Source organism: Suillus clintonianus (assembly GCF_016758775.1).
Source record: "Suillus clintonianus strain FC179 chromosome Unknown DEU56scaffold_17, whole genome shotgun sequence".
In the NCBI taxonomy this organism is placed as follows: Eukaryota; Fungi; Basidiomycota; class Agaricomycetes; order Boletales; family Suillaceae; genus Suillus; species Suillus clintonianus.
This window is the reverse complement of record NW_024539241.1, coordinates 349,978-372,195: the sequence shown is the minus strand read 5'-3', so window position 1 is coordinate 372,195 and position 22,218 is coordinate 349,978. Positions and strand designations below refer to the sequence as shown.

At 48.8% G+C, this 22,218-nt stretch overlaps 7 protein-coding genes across 7 annotated transcripts; 1 reads left to right on the top strand and 6 right to left on the bottom strand.

Moving 5' to 3' along the window:
* Window positions 1-1,568: 1,568 nt before the first annotated feature.
* DEU56DRAFT_788634 (ribonuclease H-like domain-containing protein) lies at window positions 1,569-3,054 on the bottom strand. The gene is made up of 5 exons (XM_041352477.1): window positions 2,884-3,054; window positions 2,638-2,831; window positions 2,421-2,582; window positions 2,138-2,315; window positions 1,569-2,082 (listed from the first exon to the last, which is right to left on the bottom strand). Exons 1-5 carry the CDS (start codon window positions 2,974-2,976, stop codon window positions 1,666-1,668), a joined length of 1,044 nt encoding a protein of 347 aa, XP_041211227.1. The 5' UTR covers window positions 2,977-3,054; the 3' UTR covers window positions 1,569-1,665.
* A 26-nt stretch (window positions 3,055-3,080) lies between these two features.
* Window positions 3,081-6,385, bottom strand: DEU56DRAFT_853656 (fungal-specific transcription factor domain-containing protein; the record flags this gene model as incomplete). Its single annotated transcript, XM_041355229.1, has 14 exons — window positions 3,081-3,699; window positions 3,750-3,881; window positions 3,939-4,144; window positions 4,201-4,422; window positions 4,473-4,578; window positions 4,646-4,737; window positions 4,802-4,811; window positions 4,867-4,965; window positions 5,015-5,261; window positions 5,315-5,508; window positions 5,568-5,871; window positions 5,920-5,947; window positions 6,000-6,063; window positions 6,182-6,385. The coding sequence occupies 14 exons, from the start codon at window positions 6,383-6,385 to the stop codon at window positions 3,184-3,186; spliced, it is 2,424 nt and encodes an 807-aa protein (XP_041211226.1). The 3' UTR covers window positions 3,081-3,183.
* A 1,536-nt stretch (window positions 6,386-7,921) lies between these two features.
* On the bottom strand, window positions 7,922-10,262 carry DEU56DRAFT_731805 (acyltransferase ChoActase/COT/CPT; the record flags this gene model as incomplete). The annotated part of the gene is made up of 9 exons (XM_041348235.1): window positions 7,922-8,097; window positions 8,151-8,388; window positions 8,467-8,700; window positions 8,764-9,026; window positions 9,088-9,259; window positions 9,322-9,412; window positions 9,473-9,631; window positions 9,679-9,741; window positions 9,796-10,262. The coding sequence occupies 9 exons, from the start codon at window positions 10,260-10,262 to the stop codon at window positions 7,922-7,924; spliced, it is 1,863 nt and encodes a 620-aa protein (XP_041211225.1).
* Window positions 10,263-10,632: 370 nt separating this feature from the next.
* Window positions 10,633-13,424, bottom strand: DEU56DRAFT_788623 (PPPDE putative peptidase domain-containing protein). The gene is made up of 9 exons (XM_041352476.1): window positions 13,143-13,424; window positions 13,010-13,088; window positions 12,851-12,955; window positions 12,783-12,795; window positions 12,656-12,730; window positions 12,048-12,598; window positions 11,922-11,997; window positions 11,131-11,865; window positions 10,633-11,069 (listed from the first exon to the last, which is right to left on the bottom strand). The coding sequence occupies exons 1-9, from the start codon at window positions 13,238-13,240 to the stop codon at window positions 10,870-10,872; spliced, it is 1,932 nt and encodes a 643-aa protein (XP_041211224.1). The 5' UTR covers window positions 13,241-13,424; the 3' UTR covers window positions 10,633-10,869.
* Window positions 13,362-15,583, top strand: DEU56DRAFT_185541 (uncharacterized protein). Its single transcript, XM_041344968.1, has 3 exons — window positions 13,362-13,443; window positions 13,498-15,260; window positions 15,331-15,583. Exon 2 carries the CDS (start codon window positions 13,499-13,501, stop codon window positions 15,242-15,244), a length of 1,746 nt encoding a protein of 581 aa, XP_041211223.1. The 5' UTR covers window positions 13,362-13,443; window position 13,498; the 3' UTR covers window positions 15,245-15,260; window positions 15,331-15,583.
* A 535-nt stretch (window positions 15,584-16,118) lies between these two features.
* DEU56DRAFT_185436 (GH3 auxin-responsive promoter) lies at window positions 16,119-18,253 on the bottom strand. Its single transcript, XM_041344967.1, has 6 exons — window positions 17,403-18,253; window positions 17,104-17,345; window positions 16,902-17,051; window positions 16,667-16,849; window positions 16,467-16,612; window positions 16,119-16,415 (listed from the first exon to the last, which is right to left on the bottom strand). The coding sequence occupies exons 1-6, from the start codon at window positions 17,980-17,982 to the stop codon at window positions 16,223-16,225; spliced, it is 1,494 nt and encodes a 497-aa protein (XP_041211222.1). The 5' UTR covers window positions 17,983-18,253; the 3' UTR covers window positions 16,119-16,222.
* A 473-nt stretch (window positions 18,254-18,726) lies between these two features.
* Window positions 18,727-20,777, bottom strand: DEU56DRAFT_753941 (GH3 auxin-responsive promoter; the record flags this gene model as incomplete). The annotated part of the gene is made up of 6 exons (XM_041349747.1): window positions 18,727-18,992; window positions 19,041-19,407; window positions 19,466-19,645; window positions 19,701-19,856; window positions 19,911-20,152; window positions 20,210-20,777. The coding sequence occupies 6 exons, from the start codon at window positions 20,775-20,777 to the stop codon at window positions 18,727-18,729; spliced, it is 1,779 nt and encodes a 592-aa protein (XP_041211221.1).
* Window positions 20,778-22,218: the final 1,441 nt, after the last annotated feature.

Here is a 22,218-nt window from a genome sequence, read left to right as displayed (position 1 = left end):
GTGGTTTACAGTCCCTCATCACAATTTACAACAAATACAGCCATCCATGATCTCGGCTAGCACCATCGTAGGCAGACGGTGTTTTGATGAATTTGTCATTTTGACGGTAGTCCGCCACGGTACAGGACCAGGCCTGCACGCTGCTGGATGTGCAATCAAAAAAAACTTCTAGATTTTCTCAGGGGGGACAACTTGAGCCTAGTGCAGAAGGTTTATTTTTCTGTTAATAGACAACTGAGCATTGGATCTAAAAAGAATTGCTTGCGGCCGACCGTGCCATCAGAGGACAAGCCTAAACAAACGATAGTTACCAAAGCCCTGGCACCAGGAGCAAGCTATTGAATTCGCTCGCTGACCGGAAATTAACATATCTGGACAGATGTGGGTCTGGGTTCAAGTACGTATACCAGGTTGGAGATGTTGAAATCAGAAATACGCCACCTTGCTCATGCTTACTTTTGAAGGCATCTTTTGAAAGAGCTGTTAATCCCGATTGATTGACAGTGTTTCCTTCAGTCAGCGCGGATATATTGACTCGGAGACCGATGCTAGAGCTTCAAATAAGTATAATCTCGATGGTGGTGATCTGTCTCTGCACGAATGTTCAATGTATCAAAGAAATGGGATTCCCGAGTCGGAAGACGTACATTCCGCACATCAAAGGATCATGTGTTTCACGAAGACACAATTGGGGCACTAATATGGAGTTGGAGGTTCCTAAGTCAGGATGCAAGTTGGCTCCACGGTGAGATGTACGCGGATATTCTCCATAGGCTCATGGGCAATATACCTCGATGGTGATTTGTGGTTCTTACATTTCAGACGAACGTTTCATAACTTTGCTTCTGAACTTGGGCACAAGGAAGCTGCAGTGACTTATCTGATCGAGGTCCAGTCAAAATTAGCAGATACACGGGAGACCTATGCCGCTCCGATTTGTATAAGAACGTACCCGTTGTCGTTGACCACCTACAACACTCCCCAACTATCGATTATCTCCACTACAGGCCATCTGGCAAACTGTGAGCTCAAAGGCTGTTTCACTTATTCTTTCACCTGCATCGGTATCGTGGCTCCACGCATCGAGCGCACTTGCTGACCCTCGTTTGGTGACGACGAGGTTGGTAGTATGCTCTTGCGATGGATGACTGCGACGTCGATCCATGGGAAGCGGATTCTTGTACAACCCCTTCAGCGAACCCCACATAGCTCATCATGTACAAGGCTCTGGCCGCATAACAAATCTGTCGCAATGTAGCTCATGCCATTTGAAGAGTTCTAGCAAGGTCAATGATGCCACTCACAACCGGGAGACCGCTGTATGAATTATGCGGTGCGTCAGCGACGTTTGCACCTGATTGGGTGACGCTCGCTGACACGTAAAACAATCCATGCTCGCTACTCGGGCGAAATAGCGGTGTACTTAGTAGTATCATCGATTGTGATATCGTTGACTTGTTACAATTGCGAGCAGCACTTACTGTAGACCCGATGATGATTGTAAGTTCGAGTAAGTGAATAGAGTACTCACATACATGTCGATGTGAACCCCTGGCCTGCCGTATGAGTGACAATTTACCCAAAGATGAATAGAAAGAAAATCAATACAGTGAATTAATTACATAAAACAATCCTACGAAAAAGGAGAAAACAAAAAGCCTCGGGCTATCTCCCCCCTACCCCGATCGCCGTCCGTAAGAATGGCCCATTCGCTCCCATAGGCCCATATGATGTGCCAGACGGTAGTGGCGCAGGCAGAGCCCCGCCCAGTGCTGGAGTAGGTAAAGGCACTCCCATACCCATTACCACACCCTGATTCTGGGGGGCAGATAATGCAGGAGTCTGGTTTTGTGAATCCCTCGGTATCCCCCTATCTTCTCGTTCGGCGATAGTAGCTCCACCTCGGCCGGTATCGGTAATACCGTTTGATACTGCGAAGGTCTGTCCTAGACCATACAGCTTACAGTTATATTCGGTGTCGTCTATTTGATCGTTGAAGTAGAGTTCTCGCATTTTGAAGAAGGTAGACGCAGTAAGAAGGGAATCTGAACCGGCCTGATGTGATGTTCCTATACGCATCACCTGTAGGGATCGATAATCAGCTGGTGATCAACTAATCAAAGGAGAAATCACGCACACCAAGATCATCCGCGACTTCCTGTAGCCCTCCTTTGAGGGACTTGGAGGCACGCATCATGAACTTGATGTCGTAGCAATAAGGGAACCAAGTGCGCAGCCATTCAAAGAATTGTTCTTCAGACGTCGGCAAAGACATCGCGGTCAAAAGCCTGACCAAGTAACCGAAGTCGTAGCCACTGGAATATGGAATGAATATGTAAGTCAGGTGAATGAGAGCACGCAAACAAGGAATCGAAGGCATATGGCGCCCTATCTTGTCTAAGAAGATTTGCATAACTCACCTATGAAATGATATCCACTTGGCCTCGGGTGCAAGGACTAGACCCGATGTGATCAAGAGTTCAGCAAAGTCATGTGGCAATATTCCCATCTCCTCGTGCCGCTGGAAATCGAGCCCTGACTTCTGTAATAGATCGATTGATTCTGGCGCGTACATATCTTCACTAGGGTGTGATTCTTAACACGCGATGCCCGAAAACATTGGCTTCCAACACGCACCTTATGCTGAACTTGAAATTGAATTGCCAAGTTGTAACATCCTGGGGGAAATTACCCTCTTCATCCGCGAGTGTGATACCGGCTTGTATTAGCTTGAGTAGGTCGACATTACAACGCATTGTCTGGTAGTGATAGTCTGAAGACGTTTTGAAAGTGCCTATTGGTCGTGCAACTACGCCTGGAAATTCTGTGTCCTACTTCATCGTGAGCATCAATCTGCAAGAGACATCGGACTACGCGCCGCACAATTGCAACGTAAGGGTACTGGTCGATCAGGTCTCGTATGTTCCGCATTTCCGCCTCAAGATTTGGCGCCCATACCTCCCGTATCCGGGACATATCTCAAGAGCCGTGCTTTCTGGTAACTGGACAGTTTCAGGAAGAGATCCAGCAGTATGTGGTTGGTCAACAAGCGGACCCAAACATATTATTACGTAAACAAAAGCAATATCAAGGGTCCGTGGGAGTTTTTATTTGAGTGACTCTCAGAGGAAGTAATCAGATCTAAGTAAGTACAGATTATTGAGTTAACTCGAGTACAAAGCATCAAAACCATGACATATATGTGTTATTCTGGTTCTCTACGTTTGAACCCAGCGCACCAAAATCGAAGTTGAATGTATGATTCCCTACCCTCTGAGCTGTATTGCCCGCAGGGGTCGAAGGGTCTGAGCTGTGTCTCAAAGTTGCAGCAACCAGATCTTCATTTAAACCTAAAGCAAGTGACAGCATGTCCGTAGACAGGTCAGGAGGATGGCCCAGCTCTTCAGGTTTCCCAGCTCGTTCCGAGCTTGGAACTAGCTTGGGTTGCCGAGGCGAGTAAGCAGGAAGCTCCTGAATGTCCGGTGGAGCAGTCGTCTCGATATCCTGCAGCGTGCGTTGTAAGTACGAGTGTGCAGCGTCAAAAGGGCTCGCCGGATCCCCTGAAGTACTGCACACTGCTGATCTGGCCGGTGTCTCTTGAAACGTCTGGTCGGTATTCATGGTCGGGCTATCTCTGGACGCTTTGAGCCACTGGAAGTACGTCCGACGTGACTTCTCTACGATTTTAGTGAGTAGAGGCTATGTTTCAGTTTAGTACCGATCTCCCAAAAGTTGTCTTCATCACTGACCAGTGCCTGAGCGACCTTTGAACATTCCTCGGCCACGTTCGCAAAAATGCGATAAACGCTGTCTAACTCCTTCAGCGCGTATGGCGCTAGACTTAGGAATGGTGTTCTGGAAACAATCAATGATAATGCAACCTGGGTCAAAACACCCAGTCAAGATGTAATGGATGACTAGTTTCAGGAGTCACTCACCGCACCAGAGAATGCATTAAACCAGAAACACATGAACCGCTTGCTCAGCTGTGGCTCACGATGCAGCATGGTCCCTAACGTGGCAACGAGGCGGGAGGCACTAAGGTATGTCGCAAGAACTGACGGCGCATATTTGTGTCGATACGTGAAAGCATCAAAGTCACTAAGTGCCTCAGTAAAAAAATTCCTATGAAGCTGCAGTAGGACTTATAGGCGTCCAACTTCAGCGTGCATGCACACAACCTACCCGGTGAAAACCCACCGATTTCTCGCCCGCTAGCTACTAGCACTTGCTGCATAGTCAACTGTCGGATATTCCTGGTGCCCTCTGGGTTGAATATATTGAGTGTTGGAGGGATGTGGAAGTCTCGAATTTTCTTGTCAACATCCAGAATACCAGAATATGGTTGTGGTTGTGCAGATATCGCGGTGACTAAGACCGGTGTGAGACAGTGCTGGAAGAACCCGTGCTTCCACTCATGATCTGTGGAATGATCAGTTCTGGTATAAAACTGAATGAGCAAGTCAACTAACATGACTGAGCTCCAGGGATGATGTTCATCCCCTCTGCAACATAAGACGGTCGCCGACAGTCGACATGTTGCAAGCAAAGAGATGGTGGCCGACCAAGGGATAAAGACTGAAAATCAAGGTTCAGCACACATGTGACATGTGCATTGTGCAATCAGTTGAAAATCAAAACTAACCAGGCGCGCATCTAAATTCAGAAGTTCCCAGAACAGCATTCGTCGCCGCTGAGACTCTTCGGGAATTGCCTTCCATCTATTGCCATCGCGGTCTATGAAAATGAATGAAAATCCATGTTGAGGAAATCTCAGGGCGGTAATGGATGCCCGACGTACGGAGACCTAACTGGAGGAACAGATGTTTTAGGCGAGTGAAGGGTAACTATTTTTGAAAAACCCACGCTTTGAGCAAGCTTCACGGCAAGTCCCATGATACTCCATGCATATGATACAGCTTGACTCTTGTCTGAGAAAATCAGAAGGTACCAAATCATGTAAAACTATGATCTCGTCAGCACAACCGCATGGCAGATAACGTGACCAACGCACCAAAGTCTGCAGTAGATCAAAACTAGGTTCGTCCATCAGATTCGTCTCACATAACGAGGCTCGCGCCAGGCGATGGAACACCTCAGCTCTTGGAGACTCATTCTGTTGGTTAAGATCAACGAGTAACCCAATGGCCATCATGATAAACAGCAGAGAGAGGCGGCGGAAAGAAAGGCTTGACATTGGCGTGGTGTATACGTGATGAACTAGATTCGGGAGCCAAGTTTCGCTTGGATCCAGGTTGTACCTTGCATGTACGCCATAAATACATCACAGTCAGACAGTGACGAGAAAACTTACTGCCATAGAGCGTTCAGCCGAGCTTGCGTGCAAAGGTACTCCGCCTCTTCCCGAGACGGCAGCATCTCGTAAATTCGCTGTCTCATAGGATTATTGGGCAACCAAGGATAAGGAAATGTTTGACTGAGTTTTTCGATCTCGGGAGACAATCCAGGTACATCTGAAGTCAAAGCTTCTGCTGAAGAATACCTTTCCTAGAATGAAGGAAAGTTAATCAGCAATCACTCGGCAAACCGGACACCAAGCAGATCACCTCCGATAGGCTATCCCGAACCTTGTCTACATCTCGTGTTGAAGATGAGGCAACAGGGAGTTGGAGATTGCTTGCGTGATTTTCTTTGATTATGCCATCCATTTGGGGATGCCGTCCACTGGTCGCATGAGAGCTATAGAGCTCCAGGGAATTTTTTATACGCAAGGAATCTTGGTGCAAGAGGGGATGGGGGTCAGATGTACATTTGGCTTGCACGGTCTCCAAGGCGTCTTCAAGTTGCCGTATACGATCGCTCATCTGAATAATTTTTGCATGAAGCTGCTCAGTATTGGCAAGAATAAACCTTGATAAATCGTCAGTAGGAGGGTGCGCCAGAGAACCCGCTACTAACCTGCTGCCCTTTCCAGATGTGAGAGCACCTTACAAAATATGGTCAGATTGTACACTCAAAAGCATGGTGATGCGAAATACCATCTGGACATATTTCAGCGCAGCCTCGTTTTGAGCACGATTGACATGGGAAGACACGATCGCACTAGCGCATGCAGCTTGAGGCCATGGAAATTGAGAGGGGAAAATGGACTTACTTTCAGCTTCAATCTTGAGGATACATTTACAATTAGGGTATTCAAGGCAGACAGAATGTTTGAAACACACCTTCGGCACTCTGCACAGGACAGAGGCTGCTTCTTGTTATGTGTTTTCCTGGGCGTCGGAGTAAATTCTTCAGGGGCACCTGACGCGTCCAAAGACGAGTCAAATGCGTTGCGAGCACGCTTAGACGCACGGGCGTCGGTACTCGCGTCAGCAAGACCTCTCGTAGAAGCCTGTCTATGGTCACTAAGGTCTGTGAGCATGTTATCAGTACTGGAGATCGACGTTTGTGTACGAGCTTGTGCGGCTTAAAAGAGACCCCGAATTGAACGGACTCATTGTTTCAATGGATAGATATATGTAGCACCGTGACTGTAGGTTACGGCATCAATGAACCACGAGTCTCCTGACTTACTATCTTCATCTGAGTTCTCGCCGTCCAACTCCACTTCGAATCCTTGGCTTCAGTGCTCGGATTCTCCGGGTATGAAGGTATTCGTGATGCGCCCTGGTAAGTAGGATTCTAGATTGTGAGCAATCGTCTATGCCGCATGTTACAGTTAGCCTCAAGTCAAGAATGAAGCGGCGGCGGATACTTGTTGAATTCATACGGACTCTAGAAACTACGGAGGAACTGCCAGCAAATTCAAGGCCGCAAAATTTCCAACAACCCGAAATGGCGAAAAAAACCACGTTGGTGATACCAATATTTGGGCATTATCCAAAGGTGCTCTTATCACGATTCTACTCCTCCGGGAGAGAGTTTCCTGTTTGCTGCCTGACCAGAAAAGGACTCACGGTTACTTCGCAGTCCGTAAGTTTCGCATCAAAATTTAGCCATCCTGCACAGGCATGCACTCCGAAAGACAAGGAATGTGGTCTTCATACTCGACTGTGAGTGGGATTCAAAATAAATCGACCGTGATGTAAAGTTCACGAACCTTAGCTTTGCAACCAAGTTGAGCTTTGCTCACAGCCAAAGTTTGAATCCAGAACATTGCAAATATTTGCGCCGCACCCGTTCCTTTGTTTACAAACTACCAAAACGGGCGAGATGATTTACGGTTCGAACAAGCTGTTCACGGAATCAACCGGCCGCCTGCGTTTCTGCGTTTCAGGGTCTTCCTCAGGCGCTCGCGGAGTCTCCACCAGCGCTAGGCAAAATCCTTTGTCGCCTGGGAAAGTCAAGGCAGGATCTTCCATCAGCTCAGCCGATGGGAAGTATCCGTCGATGATGACGATACTTCGTGGGACATACAGCACCATACCAGCCCGCTAAGGTCATAGAGAAAACCACTATGCACCATACTCCCAGGGACCAGTGTATTCGGTCTTCAAGCTTCAACGCGGAGCCGGCCTCTCGATGACATCGCGTGAAAAACAAGTAAATCAGACTCCATGGGGCTCGATGTCTAAAACAGAGCATGGATGCAGTAGATGCTGATAGGCTGTTGACGCCGACGGTATTGCTAATACCGGACTTTCCGCAGTCTAGGGTTCAAGAGCGGCGGTACCCTTTCAACTTCACTGTCAACGCTGTGCCGCAGGGATCAAATCATAGGGAAAAAATATGATTAAAAGGAGCTCCTTCCTTCCGTAGAAATCGGGCTTCGGAGATCCCCTTGCGACCACACGCAAGATTCTCCATGATATGGAAACAGAAGGAAGTATCATTCTTCTTCTCACCCCCCGGACACACACAACTGCTAGCTTACGCAAACCAAAGATCCATCCCTGACGATAAACTGTCAAAACAAATTATGCTATTAAATAACGCACGCAACTGTGCTACAACATCATTACAATTTGGCCTTCTGTTCAGCAGCAGCAGCTCTCTCCATCATGAACCTCGTCTCCGTTGCAGCCTCCGCAAGGTAGTGCTTCAGTTCGGCAGTATCCCGTTTAAGTGATGTGATGGTCCAGCGGATGTAATGATCATCGATGGAATATGAGAGTCCATACCCGTCCGTAACGACTGCGTGTGACAATTATCAGCTTCGATTCACAAAAACAATCACAGAGACGTACCTTCACCGTATCCCCACCCATCTAGATACTTTGAAGAAAGCTGAGACGTTGACAACTCCCAATGATTGGTCTTGGAAAACGCTGGGTCCAAATAGATAGCCGGGACAGACTCGCCATCACGAACCATCTTCTTTAGGCCGAATAAATGCCGGTCCACCCCTTGCCCATCCGCGGCCCAAGCAGCATACTGCAGGTGGCGCGCGACGGCACGGCGGAAAAGCACGGCGCGGCGTTCATCCTAGATGCGAATTACGCATGTCATTTAGCCTCTATTTGGAATGGGAAAGTGTTACGCGATCTCCGCAGGAAGACCTACAGATTCTTCTGGATTAAGCATGGCTTCGGCCCATTCTTTGCTTTCCGAGCTGGCACTACGAATGACTTCCGTACGGCCTTGCTGGTATTTGCGCGTCTGACAGCTTTCATACGTCACACCAGGCCGATTAAACATCTTGTGGAACGCGAGCTGTTTCACAAGCTGAGCCCATGCATCAGGGGAAGCCTTGAACTTCTTCATAAGATCTTTCCCATAGCCTTCGTAGTGGAGCACCTAGGAACGGTGGTAATTTAATGGTCTAGAGCCCTGATAGATCCCACTGGACCCTGAACTCACCTGCATGTCATGCTGACCCACGAGCTCGTCAAAGTGTTGACATGCCTCATCAATGTATTTCTTGCATGTGGCATCAAGCTCGAATTTCAGTTCGGTGGGCTGCGGAAGATCGGTCCCAGTCGAGCTAGACCTAGGCGCACCAAGTTCGACCTTGTTGTGGGCAAGGGAAGCAAGAATGAATTCATTCAGGCGAAGCGTGGGTGTGCCATCCATGCACGAATGCTCCCCGAGGAAACCCGATCGGCCATTATCAAATACGAGCACTGACACGAGTAAAGTACATTAGCACATCTGGAAAACTGTGAGAGTAAAATAGGCACATACATTGGTGCTTGTCGTAGAAACGGTTCCGGCCGTCTCCAACCCAGCAAGACCAAGAAATATCTTCGCGCAAGACGGGCTTAGTGTCATCAAGGCAGACGATGATCGCGGAGGACTCTATCCTCTCGAGAGACTTTTGGTTCACCGGTGAGCCTGCGATCAGAGCAGAACGTGCCTGAACGGATAAAGGTATGAGGCCATAGAAATAGCGGCTGAATTGAACTGCCAAGTACTTACATCAGCCCATATATCTCGGTTCTCCGCTGTCAACGCGCCAACCGGAGCGCCCCTCTCCTGTCCGGCCATCTTAATGACTCGTTCCACTTGCCTACGTTCACAAATTACATTGAGTTCAATGAATTTAGATTGATAAATATGCAACACGCACACTTCTAGCTCGGCCTCACTTAGTTCATGTCCTTCCGGGGTGGTAAGCGGGACTTCGTAGAACTTGTTCTTTCTCACAAACACGACGTGATTATGTGCCTTCGGATCAAACTTCTTGGCAGTGTCAGATGGCTTGGAGGGGTATCGGCATGCATGGAAGCTGCGAGGATTTAATTCAATGCGATACATGACGGAATGGACACTTACAGCCATTTGTACGAATTCATGCACAATGGCATCCCACGAACCTTTTCAGGTTCCAATTGTTTGCTGCCAGTCTCGGCATCAGTGATAAACAAAACCAAAGACATGCAGAACACTGACGACTCCGTGATTTCTCTAAAGGGCAGCATGGCTTTGATCAGGCTAGCAGCCCTCTTCGCAGGGTCACGTCTGCGTGGATCATCAAGATGCACGTAGAAGTAGCTGACATAGACCACGACAGGATCGCGGTAGCCCATGTATGCTGCATCATTCCACCAGTCTGCTAGCCAATTCTTGATGGATGGATCTGCGGCGCGGGCTTCTAGGCGTTTCTGAAGGTCAGCAGCCAGAGGCGACTTGAGAAACTCTTGCGCAGTAGCCTGAGAGGTAGCATATTCCGCATCCGTCAAGAGTGGTCGAATGGTCTCAAGGTACTTGTGCACGGTTGAGGACAACGCCGGAACGGGAAGTTGGGGAAGTGATGCCTGGAACCTCAACATGTTCCCCGCAGTAGGATCAACAGCATATCCCTCTGGAATATCAGACTTCTTTGGGGCAGAGGACTTAAAATTGCGCTTGGTGGCCATTTGAGACACAAGCTGAAGAAGCCGTTAACACTAAGTGCGCGCCACCAACCGGGAAATTACGTACCGGTGCACGCGACGACCGAGAGGCTAATCTGCTCGAGAACTTCAGCATGGACTCGAAACAATGGAAAATAAGTGAGCGACAACGGATGGAAGGATTATTGTCCTTCAGGCATCCACTGCCGGTTCAGGTGCTTTAAAGAGGTGGAGATAGAGAGGATAATAGTTCGCCGGCGCCTCTAGAGTCTAATGATTGATTAGATGGTATCGGTTGCGACTGCGTCTAGGATTGATCCAGCAGATGCAGAACAGAAGGAGATTGCAAAATTCATTGGTGTTGTCACAGACAACTTTTTGAAGGTGTAACTTCCGTCGGCTTTCCGGTTATTCATGTGCTCGTGATATTCTAAAGCGCGCGAAATGCCGCCCGCTGAACTTCGCGCACTGGGAGAGCACTCATCCTTCGATTCCTTCTCCAGAAATGTGCACCTTGAATGACCCTCAAATAGCCCTAGACTACATAGATTGTGCAAGGTACCTATATTCTTAGACACGTATACACATGATATCAATGCACTCGGTACGACGAGGAGAAAACACTCCACGATCAAGGACAAAGCTTCTCAGCAACCTCCCCAATTAGCTTGCGGACCTCCTTCTTAACGACCCCCGTGTCTCCACATCCGCCTTGCTCCAATTTATCCTTGAGTATTGTCCGAGCCTGCAGAACCTCTAGCAAGGGAGTCAGCTGGTCAATTGACGGCGATAACCGGATCAGCAATGCCAGTGACGCTGTTAGACGGTGAACTGTAACAGAAAATGCAATGATCAAGCACGGGTATGGGGCTGGATTGTACCAAGGGCGTACCTATTGCTTCGTTCGTCTTCTCCCGCTCTATAACTTCCAGAAGAGCGCTCGTCATCTCAACGTCCCAGTCTTCATTCTCGCCCACATCCTCCCCTTCAGCATTCCCCCGCACCTTCTCTACTCTTAGCCCCTGAAGGTGTGCAGCCATATTGAAGGCTAGGCTGGCTGCTGCCATCCTTACAGTCGCATCTTCGTGCAGCAAGCCAGCGACTAGAACCGCTGTAATGCTACTTCGAGATGAAAGAAGAAGTTCTCGTGCTATAACCTTGTTCGCAAACGCATTTGAAATCATCCGAAGGAGCGTGAGGGTGTAATTCCTTGGCGCGCCTTCAGCCTTGGATAACAAGACGACAATCGGGCTTTCATGACCGAGTTTCGTTGCACTCCAACCGCACACGGCTGGTTCAAGCAGTGCAACGCGCCACATATCTGCCACAGGGAATAATTCTCCTGCAGAAAGATTCGTCACAAGGCTTGTCGTCGCGTCTTTCCAAGGCTCGAAAGAGATATTAGGGGGTGGTGAAGATCCTCGTGCTTTGAGGTATGGAATGATATTCTTAGTGAAAATTTGCTTCGTGTCTTCTTTCGTAGTGGAACCAGACCATGAAGGAGCAGCATCTATGAACCCCGTCACTTTCGCAAGTGCAGTATCGAGATTCGGAACTTGAGAGGACAGGATGGCATTGAGGGATATGGCTTCAATCGCGGGAAGGGATATCGTCGTGTGTGGATGTGCTGATCGTCATCGCCATAAGCTCGCTGTCACCAGGAAAGGAAGACTTTACGCTCACGAGGAAACGCCTGATAAAGGAGCAAGTCGACTTGTGTGCGCAGTTCAGGTGCATTGACACCCTTTAACTCATGTGTCTATGAAAGCGCGTCAGTTGTTGCGAGAAGGTCATATGTTCCCCTCTTACTTTCGTCCCATCCAAGAAGAGAACAAACGTCGGTGTCACTTTGACACCATACTCGCCGCCCACTGCATTGCTCATTCCGACGCTCAAATCTATTTTAACAAATGCGACATCATTGGCTCGGCTCTTGCTCCTTGCAAGATCTTCGAACACAGGCTCAATCATCCTGCAAGGCCCACATGTTGCGCTCGTGAAGAATGCAACCACAGCGCGGTGCGTGCGAAGCACGTTATGGAAAGATGAGGGGTTTGTAGCAATGTGCACGGGGGTAGTAAGTGTGTTGCTCTGGACCGGTGTAGGAGGTGATGTTGGTGCAGGTGTTGGAAGGTAGTTCCTGGATGAGGAGGGGGCTCCAGAGCTGTTGGATGTTGCGCTGGACGCTACAGCCTGCAGCAAGGATGAAGCCAATGCCGGATTGGGTGAGGCACTTGTGGTTGGTGCGATATCTGGTGGAGGAGTTAGTACGCCGGTAGAAGCCTTGCCTCTAAACATGGCATCGATAGTTGGTCGTAAGGCAGCACCAAATGGTGTTGATAGGAAGTCGGATGGTAGATCTGCAAGGGTGCTATTAAAATGATATTCAACCGAAGGAGGGAATAAGGGGTCGATACCTTTGATATATGATGGAAGCGAGCTTCCAGTCAAAAATCCGAGGCAATCGTTAGTAAATGAGTTGCAGTTGAAGTCTTTTCAAATGTTAATTAGCAAGTACGATCCCATCTTGTTCCGCCATCTCACCTAGCAGATGGTACTGAGTTTTGTGAGCAAGACAAGTACCTCGCGTGAGAGCAAGTTTTGAAACTTACTTTGTCTGCAGTGTAGTGCTCCTTTATCTCGCTGAGGTATTCGTCAAATGTCTGCTCATCTATACATGTCTCGCCCATATCAATGATCCTCAGGGGCGACCCGTGCTACGGCTCACTATGTCAAAGTGTTCAAACCAACCCACAAGCATAGCAGCTTACATGGGACCGACTGGGCTCAGTCTCACAAATGCCTGGTCCATAGAAGATTTCCTTCCCGAAAACCACCACTGAGGTATGCCTATACATATAGTGAGCACATGAATCTTGGATGTCAATGCCAGATGATACTAACCAGACACCATCTATTTGCCTACCGGTGAGCTGCAAGGAGAGCTGGCCGGCGAGACCCTTGCTGAGGTCATAAACATAAATCTTGACTGGAGCAGACATTTCAGAATCAGAAACGAGTCACGACGTCGTCTGTATAGTCGAGCGCTGAGCTACAAGGTAATGGGGGACACGCAAGACACTACAGCACAGGAAATAGTAGCGGGCGCTGACTTACCATATCTGGCATATCATTATCAGAGTAGATCTTCTGATCATCTTCTTTTGTTTTTCTAGCAGTCCAACGTCAAACCGGAATTCTTCAAGTGCGTTCTTTCCTCAAAATTAAGTAGCACAAGCTAATCTATCATCGTGTAAAGAATGGACAACTCAATAAAAGACAATCCTTTCGTTCCACCAAAGGGCACACGTTGTCCCGTGAATGACATACCTCCGGAGCTCCTTTCTCTCATCTTTGAGGTCGGTGCCCAATCCATTGAGGATGGAGAGGATGAGGATGAGGAGGACGAGGCAATGGCGGACTACTGGAATTTGGAAGCGGGCGCGGAAGACGGAGTAGACGAAGAAAGTGAAATGACAAACTTAAAGCGGATCAGAGTGACAAGGAACGATGGTGCCGCGGACGAGGATGGTTCATCCGAATCATCAACAACCACATTCGATGACATCCCACAATTTGAGGTACTCATCTCGCACGTCTGTCACCATTGGCGTACGGTGGCCCTTAACACTCCCTCTCTCTGGACGAAGATCGACGTATCACCTCTCGACTCACCCCCATTTGAACGAGTTCAGATTTTGCTTGGGCGCAGCAAGAGCCTCCCTATCGACATACACATAGATTGTGAACCTCCAGATGACGATGAAGAAGATTACTCAGGCTCTGAAGACTCAGAGCTTGGTCAGTCCCCACATTCGATGTCCTTTTCCGATCTCGATAATCTCATGTCCCTTCTTGTTCCACACATATCACGCTGGGGATCTGTCGAAGTCGGGGTCGCTTGTTACAAGCACATGTTCGTTTTCCTTTCTGCAGTTTCAGATCCTTCCATAGCAGGTGCTCCCCAGCTCGAGGCTCTCCAGTTGTATCACCATGAAGATGCAGAAAGCCTCACAGCATTCGCCCACCCTGACCTCGTCCAACATTTCAAGTTGTTTGGAGGCGTTGCTCCGCGTCTCAAGAGCATAGCGTTGTGGGGTGTGCACGTTGACTGGTGTCAAGAATGGTTATCTTGCGGGTCCAATATCTTGGACCTGGAGCTTGCTTATCATACAGATGACGTACGACCGTCATGGACACAATTGGCTGGCATCCTTTGCGGTGCACCCAAGCTAGAAACACTCTCTTTATGCAGCTCTGGTCCCCTCGGTGCTCCCCATGACTGGCATCCCGAAGGAAGTTCAGGAAGCTATAGCGATCACTATACCGGAGTCATCGAGTTGCGCTCACTGATATCTCTTGTCCTGGCGTTCCATTCACCAGTCTATGTCAGTGGGTTGCTCCGCCGTCTATCATTTCCTGCACTCAAAACCCTCACACTCGATTTGGACGACGGGGATTTCACGGATCTCGCAGCCCAGCTTGCTGGTCCTGTGGTGACCGCAATCCCGGTCATACAAAAGGATGGAGAGAAGAAGCGCAGTTTACTCAGCGGACTTGACACCCTCAAAATATCCGGTCTTCCCTGCCCAGACCGTAGCGTAGAGATCATGTACGCAGAGCTCGGCAACCTCAAGGCGCTCAACCTATCAATGACGTACCTCTCTCCTGCCTTCCTTCAGTTACTTTGTCACCCTTGCTCTGTTCCTGGCCAGCGGGACGTTTGTCATGTTTGGCTTCCTTCGCTCACCACTTTGTCGACGGCCGACGTCCCTGGAAACCAAATACGCGAGTTGGTGCAGAAGCGCAAGGAAGCAGGTGTCCCTCTAAAGGCCGTGTATATGGAGGAGAACGATGAAGTCACGGATTATGAATTACAATGGTTGAAGGATAATTTGGAGACATTTGATTTCTTCGAGGGCAGTGACGATGAATTTGAATTACACGAAGATATTGAAGAGGAACACGAGGGTTCAGAATCAGAATGGGAGGAAGTGGATGATTGACTGCAGACGCATGCTGGTATGTGCCGTTCACGTGCCATGAACTGCTAGAATTGACAAATCCCGTTCTGACTTGCCTCTTTCTCAAGCATCTATGTGGCTTTCGCCTATCTCTCGCTAGTTTATATTTATACTTAGGGCGGCTGCTTGAGTTGCGCTCGAACGACTTGAAGGCTTTCGGATATCAGATTGCGACGCGCTGACAGTCATCTCGCATGTTGTTTTTATAGATGCGTTCAAGTATACTTATACGTGATAATTTTCCTGATCCTCAGGTGTGATTCTGTGAAATGCTGGTTATCTATAATCTTCACAATGTAAAAGCAATGTGTTCGCCATCGGATGTGGGGTGTGCATGGTGTAAAACAACAGATTGGAGTTGACCATCTTTTTCTTTATTTGCAGAGGAAATTCTAACGCTCGTACAGATGATTTCGCATATGTGACGAGTCTGTATGTATCGGCATCGGAGGAAGAGCGCTCGGTCATGTTCATAGTGGCCCGGGTAATGACTGCAATAGTCCTAGGTTATCATTGGTTTTAGACAACCATGTGCTTTTGCGCTTATCGTATATGCCTCGTTGCTACCAACTGAAGGCTGTAAAGAACGACAGTGGTACTATGCGGTCGCAGACCCACAAAACGAAGGTGCTCGTTGGAGCGCTCATCAGGGATACTTATATATGACATTTAGAGTTCTAATTCTACTTTGCTCATTATCCACTCCTGAGCTGTGGTATCTGACATCACCACAGGCACTTTCACTTGACTAGTGCCAATACCAGCTGTTTCGCCCTTCCACTTTCTGTATTGCGCGAATGTTCCTGGCTTGACCACGCGTATCGTGGGCATACCGCACGCCCCATTAGCATAGGCGCGCCTAACAAAATCGTTCGCATCCCCGAGGGCCTCTAACAGTCGCTGCCTCGCGAGGTGCGAGGAGGCGCCTAATGAAGCTACAGTTGGTGAGGGCTTACAAAATCACGGGAAAATGAGGGGCTTGCCTGGCTCGTTTGCTAGTTCCACAAATAATCCAGCAGTCACGGGAATGTCTCGGGCGTCTTTGAAGCAAGTGAACTCTACAACTTGCCCGAGTGTGTCATGGGTTGCAGAAGATATTGATTGGACCAGCTGAGCTTCCGTGACAGATGTAAAATCGAATTTTAGCACCATGCTGTGACATTCAATTAGCTCAACCGGCGCTATAAGACATCCCTCGACATACTTTCGCCGTTCAACATATCTCACTACGGGAGAACCATCATCTGGAGCAAAGCCCAATATTTCAACTATATCACCAAGTCGGTAGCGCCACAATCCGTTGCAAGTGGTTAGGACAAGCTCATAGAGTCTTCCTGCTTCAATCTCCCACTAAATAGTATGAATCAGGTCTACCACTCAATGCAACTCGACAAAAAGACACACCGCAGCACACAAATTGTCGGAGACTTCCTCTGCGTCCACATCCAGGTATTCAATGAATGCTTCGCTCATTGAAACTTTGAACCTATTGAGGTCCCCAGGCTGATAAGTGGCACCAATGATGCATTCACTAGTACCATATCCTGGTGTTTGGAGTATCACATCAGGACCAAGAATATGTTTCACCTGACAGTTACTGATGCATAATACTGAAGAATAAAAGTAGAAGTAGACTGACTTTTGGCACAGCAGACGAGAAAGGGCCACTTCCAGTACTATATACTATCTTTAGATTTGGCCAGACATATCTCGCCCACCCAGCGGTCTTGGACGGCACTCCGATGGCACGTAGCTCGGCCGCGCGGACAGGGTTTGCATGCAAGCGACACTATGCCTCTATTAGGTATACAGCCACTGAGGAAATATAAACTTGTGCTTGCCTCCAGATGATCCCGCACGTGCTCGATATGTTCGAAATCTGGTATTGTTCCTCTATCGATGGCGTCGACAAGACTGAACCAATGACGCTCGATGTACATAAACATGTCAAGCAATCCCGTGCAGAAAAGGACCCTAAGGGTATCCACGTCCCGATTGGCCAGCCCAAACAACGCGTGCAAGAGAAGAAATGAGGGGTGATATGTGACCATGGCCACTGCGAGCGGAGTAGTCTCCCCTGAGACTAAAGTCGCAAATTTTAGCGTCCACTTCAGTAATCAAAAGTTTGGACGACACTCGCCTATAGACGCCATTCTATCCTCGTCTTGTTCCGGGTTCCATCCCATTTGCATCCTCAACAACCCACCACTCGCTGGGGTGACCATAATTTTTCGAACGATATCTTGATCTCCGCAGAAAATGTCTAATACTTCCCTATATTTTAAGAAATAGGCGTATACAGTCTGACCCCGGGACTGAGTGATTGTCACAGGCAAAGTTGTTCCTTTATACTTCGGGAAAAGCTTGGGCGCGTTGCCCGAGGTTGCACTCGAGGTTCCAATGAAGGCCGGGAAACCAGGTGCCAAGAGGTCAATGACCTCGGACTCCTGGCAGGGCGTATCAAAGAACCGAGCCACGAAGGGTTGATAAGCATCGTATACGGTGAGTGGAACCAGCTCGCGGAAGTTCCGTAAAAATTCCTGCTCATCTTCGTGGAGCAATTCGACAGCATGTCGGAAGATGCTCAGCTCGTCGGCGGTTTGGCAGAACTTGCACTTCGAGTTCGCGCTGATAATCTCAAAGAGGAACTTGTTACTACGCTCTTTGAGCTGGGTCAACAACTCGGGAGTCAGTGATTTGAGCAGTAGAGAAAATGCCATGTTTAGCTATGTGGATGTCAGAGTTACGGCTGGTGTGGGTGCAAGTCCAATCGTGGCTTTGTCTGGGATGAAGTCTGGGTGCACTCGGGAGGTTCAACGGATTCAAACGAAGTTAGCCAACGCATATGGGGAGGACACGTAGGATGTGGGCCTAGTCTGTGTGAAGTCTGCGAAAATTCTGTGCCAAAGTCTGGGGGGACACGTCTGGGCAATGTCTGCCAGCACCACGTCAGCTTGACAACAACACTAGTGAAAGCTGGGCGGGTGAGTTCAACTTCAAGGGCTCGCTTCGAAAATTCGTGTCAATGTAGTTCACATCCAAACATCATAATCCCCTGTGAATACCAATATGAATACTATCTCATTGCGATAGGCACCAGTTGCAGAAGATTGGTAGCTACCCCCTTCAACAAGGCAGAATTGTGTGTGTCCGAACCTGCAGTGGTTGTCCGAAGTTGTGGTAAGGGCCCGGCGATGGCGTCTCATAAGTTTGTGTGTGACGTGTGACATGGCACTGTAGACATCATTCCCATATCTAAGTGATCAAGTACTGTCGTCATGGCCTGATCACTCCCGCTTTTCATGGGCTTACTTTATAGGCACAAATTTCGATTTATCATGATGGTATGGATATAAGAATCGCTACAAAACAGACAAATTGTAACGTAGGAAACCTCAAAAAAGCGGTCAGGGGGTGAGAAGGAGGAGGTAGGGAACGACTACATGGAGGATATACTACGACATTTAGATTTCTAGTTCTACTCTGCTCATTATCCACTCCTGAGCAGTGGTATCGGACATCACCACAGGCACTTTCACTTGGCTAGTGCCAGTCGCAGCTGCTTCGCCCTTCCACTTTCTGTATTGCGCGAAGGTTCCTGGCTTGACCACACGTATTGTGGGCATACCGAATGACCCACCATCAGACATGCGCTTAATAATTTCATTCACATCTGAGAGGACATCCAGTAGTCGCTGCTTCGCGAGGTACAGAGAGGCGCCTAATGAAGCTGCAGTTGGTGAGGGCTTACAGGATCACGGGAAAATGAGGCGCTTACCTGGCTCGTTTGCTAGTTCCACAAAGAATCCAACAGTTGAGGGAAGTTCCCGGGCGTCTTTGAAGCAAGTGAACTCTACAACTTGCCCGAGTGTGTCTTGGGTTGCAGAAGATACTGACTGGACTAGCTGCGCTTCGGTGACAAATGTAGAATCGAATCTGATAACCGCACTGTAATATTCCATCAGCTCAACCAGCGCTGGAAGATATTCCGTGACTGACTTCCGCCGTTCAACGAATTTCACTACGGGAGTACCATCGTCTGGAGCAAAGCCCAGTAGCTCGACTACATCACCAAGTCGATAACGCCACAATCCATCGTATGTGGTTATGATAGGCTCGTAGAGTCTCCCTGGTTCGGCCTCCCACTAAGTAGTGCGGATCAGGCCAACTGCTCAATGCAAAAACATGAACAAAAAGACGTACCGCCGCGCATAGATTGTTGGAGACCTCCTCTGCGTTCACGTCGAGGTACTCAATGAATACATCATTCGAAACCCTGAATCGGTTGAGGTCTCCAGGCTGATACATGACACCAAGGACGCATTCGCTGCAGGCATATGCTGGTGTTTGCAGTATCACATCGGGGCCTAGAATATGCTTTACCTAGTTATTACTGATGAGCATCATACCAAACAATAGATTGGGAATTGGAACCGACTTTTGGAACAGCGGACGAGAAAGAGCCACTTGCGACGCTGAGTGCATGCTTCAGATTTGGCCAGACTAATTTTGCCCATCCCGTAATAGTGGTTTTGGAAGGAGGTCCGATAGTACGTAGCTCAGCCGCGCGGGCAGGGTTCGCATGTAAGTGCCGCTATATTCATCTTATTGAGCACATAGCCACTGAACGATTACAAACTGAGCTGACCTCCAGGTGGTCCCGGACGTGCTCAATATATTCTAGTTCTGGGATTGTCCCATTTTCGATGGCGTCCACAAGACTGGACCAATCACGTTCCATGTACATAAACATGTCGAGCAATGTTGTCGAGAAAAGGACCTTAAGAGTGTCCACACTACGGTCGGCCAGCGCGAACAGCGCGTGCAAGAGAAGAAATGAGGGGTGATTCTTGACCATAGCCACTGCGTACGGAGTAGACTCTCCTGGAACTAAAATCGGGAGTTTCAGTGTCCACTTTCGTTGATCACGATTCGGATAGCACCCACCCATAGACGACATTCTGTCTTCATCTTGTTCCGAGTTCCATCCCATTCGCATCCTCAAGAACCCAGCACTCGCTGTGGTGACCATAATTTTCTGAACGATATCTTGATCTCCACGAAAGATATTCAAGACCGTCCTGTAGGTCAAGTGATATGTATGTACTTTCTGAGATCCCGCCTGGTTCCAGAACGTCCCTTTATACCTCGGGAAAAGCTTGGCTACCTTGCCAGAGGTCGCACTAGAAACTGCGATGAAGGCAGGGAAACCAGGTGCAAAGAGGTCAATGACCTCAGATTCCTGGCAGGGTGTATTCAAAAACCGAGTCACGAAAGGTTGATAAGCGTCGTATACGGTGAGTGGAACCAACTCGCGGAAGTTCCGCAAAAATCCTTGCTCATCTTCGTGGAGCGAGTCGACAGCGTTCCGGAAGATGCTCAGCTCGTCGGCGGTTTGGCAGAACTTGGACTTCGAGTTCGCGCTGATAATTTCGAAGAGAAGCTTTTCATTGTGCTCTTTGAGCTGGGTCAACAACTCGGGAGTCAGTGATTTGAGGGGTGGAGAAGATACCATGTCTTTACTACAAATCGACATGATGTGCCAGTGCCACTGTCAGCTCTTATAGGTCCTGTTCCAACTCGGCTCCCGGGGCCTTGTTCGGAGGCAACATTCAAGTCCAACTGGGGTTCACTCTTTGTCACTGTAATTCGGATCCACGGATAATAAGCTGACAAGCATGAATGAGAATGATTCGATGGCGCATATGGTGCAACTACTCCTGGCTAACTTCCAAGCTACCAGTCACGGTTGATTAGAAGTTGAACTGCCCGTTTGTAGCAGAAACTGACAGAAAGAAGTCTGACAGTGATCCGGTGATTCATTGACGAAGTCCGTGCTTCTTAGTAGGGGGCTCTCCGCAGGTGAATTGGGGAAATTTGAGTATTTGGTCTGCCCATGTGATAGGAAAGGCTTGTGGGATAAGGATGACAAGTACTAGTTCCTGTGTACCATGGTGGAGTCCATGAGGGACTAACACGGTCTACAATCAAATTACAATTTGCACGTGACCGCGTATCTGCCTCGTGTTCGTTCATGGTTCAAGTCTTCACAAAGAGTTTTGTGACTTTCGTTCGTTTCCTGAAGTTTGACATCGTCGGCGACGACGACGACGCCCTTCTCGTCGGTGTGCACCCTCCATCCTCGACGTACCAACTTTTACTCGGCATCGATGATCCCTTCAACATCACCACGAATCATATCGCCAACCCATCGCGAGCACCGTGTCTCACCCCCACGAACACCACCAATGATAGCATTTGATGACCCAAAGAATTTGAGTCGTCGGCCGTCGACTTCGCCATCTGACGAGTCATCTATCATCGAGCTCTCATTTGACTACGAGCTCGACTCCGCGGGCAACTATGTCCGCATATCAAAAGGTTCATCAAGGTCAAGTCATTCTAGCCCGCCAACACCAAACGATGTTCTACTTGATGGTGCGATTAAGCCCTCTTCGTCTTTCCCACCACAGGGGAACTCTATTTCCTATGCGTACACTCAGCCTCCTTCACCCACACTACTTAATTCTCCAGTACCACCACGACGAAACTCTCTCTCCCGGTCAGAGAGCGCATATCCCTCACTTCAAATTGGTAGCGGGGTTGAGCCACTGCCACTCGCAGCTCAGCATCGAGCTCAGTCATTAGCCACAGCTAACCCCGCTCGTTCATTCCAAAGGGTCGCGTCCGTCCCTGCCGTTTTGACGCCAGCTGCTGCTCAATCAGCATTGCGTGCACCATTATCGAGTGGCCTTGCCGGGACTGGTCGAAAAATCGGGCGTCCCCAACGCGTGCCTCGAGATGAGTATCGTGAACAACCACCCCTGACGCTGGATGAACGGGAGGAGCTGCGAGCGCGAGACGAGTGGGATATGCGGATACAGGAGAAGGAAAACCTAATAACCATTTCTGACGGGGACGGCCTGTCGTCAGATGGCGCCGCCCCGAAACGAACA

Excerpts from the sequence above, each read along its gene's own strand:
- DEU56DRAFT_788634 (XM_041352477.1), bottom strand. The coding sequence starts at position 2,976 with ATGTCCCGGATACGGGAGGTATGGGCGCCAAATCTTGAGGCGGAAATG. Across the intron at positions 2,316-2,420 it reads AAGTGGATATCATTTCATAG|TGGCTACGACTTCGGTTACT; the intron begins GTGAGTTATGCA and ends TCCATATTCCAG. Across the intron at positions 2,083-2,137 it reads AAGTCGCGGATGATCTTGGT|GTGATGCGTATAGGAACATC; the intron begins GTGCGTGATTTC and ends CGATCCCTACAG.
- DEU56DRAFT_788623 (XM_041352476.1), bottom strand. The coding sequence starts at position 13,240 with ATGTCTGCTCCAGTCAAGATTTATGTTTATGACCTCAGCAAGGGTCTC. Across the intron at positions 12,956-13,009 it reads CTGAGCCCAGTCGGTCCCAT|CACGGGTCGCCCCTGAGGAT; the intron begins GTAAGCTGCTAT and ends AGTGAGCCGTAG. Across the intron at positions 11,866-11,921 it reads CCTTTATCAGGCGTTTCCTC|CACATCCACACACGACGATA; the intron begins GTGAGCGTAAAG and ends GATGACGATCAG.
- DEU56DRAFT_185541 (XM_041344968.1), top strand. The coding sequence starts at position 13,499 with ATGGACAACTCAATAAAAGACAATCCTTTCGTTCCACCAAAGGGCACA.
- DEU56DRAFT_185436 (XM_041344967.1), bottom strand. The coding sequence starts at position 17,982 with ATGGCATTTTCTCTACTGCTCAAATCACTGACTCCCGAGTTGTTGACC. Across the intron at positions 17,346-17,402 it reads GGATAGAATGGCGTCTATAG|TCTCAGGGGAGACTACTCCG; the intron begins GCGAGTGTCGTC and ends TTGCGACTTTAG. Across the intron at positions 16,416-16,466 it reads AGATATGTTGAACGGCGAAA|CATGGTGCTAAAATTCGATT; the intron begins GTATGTCGAGGG and ends TGAATGTCACAG.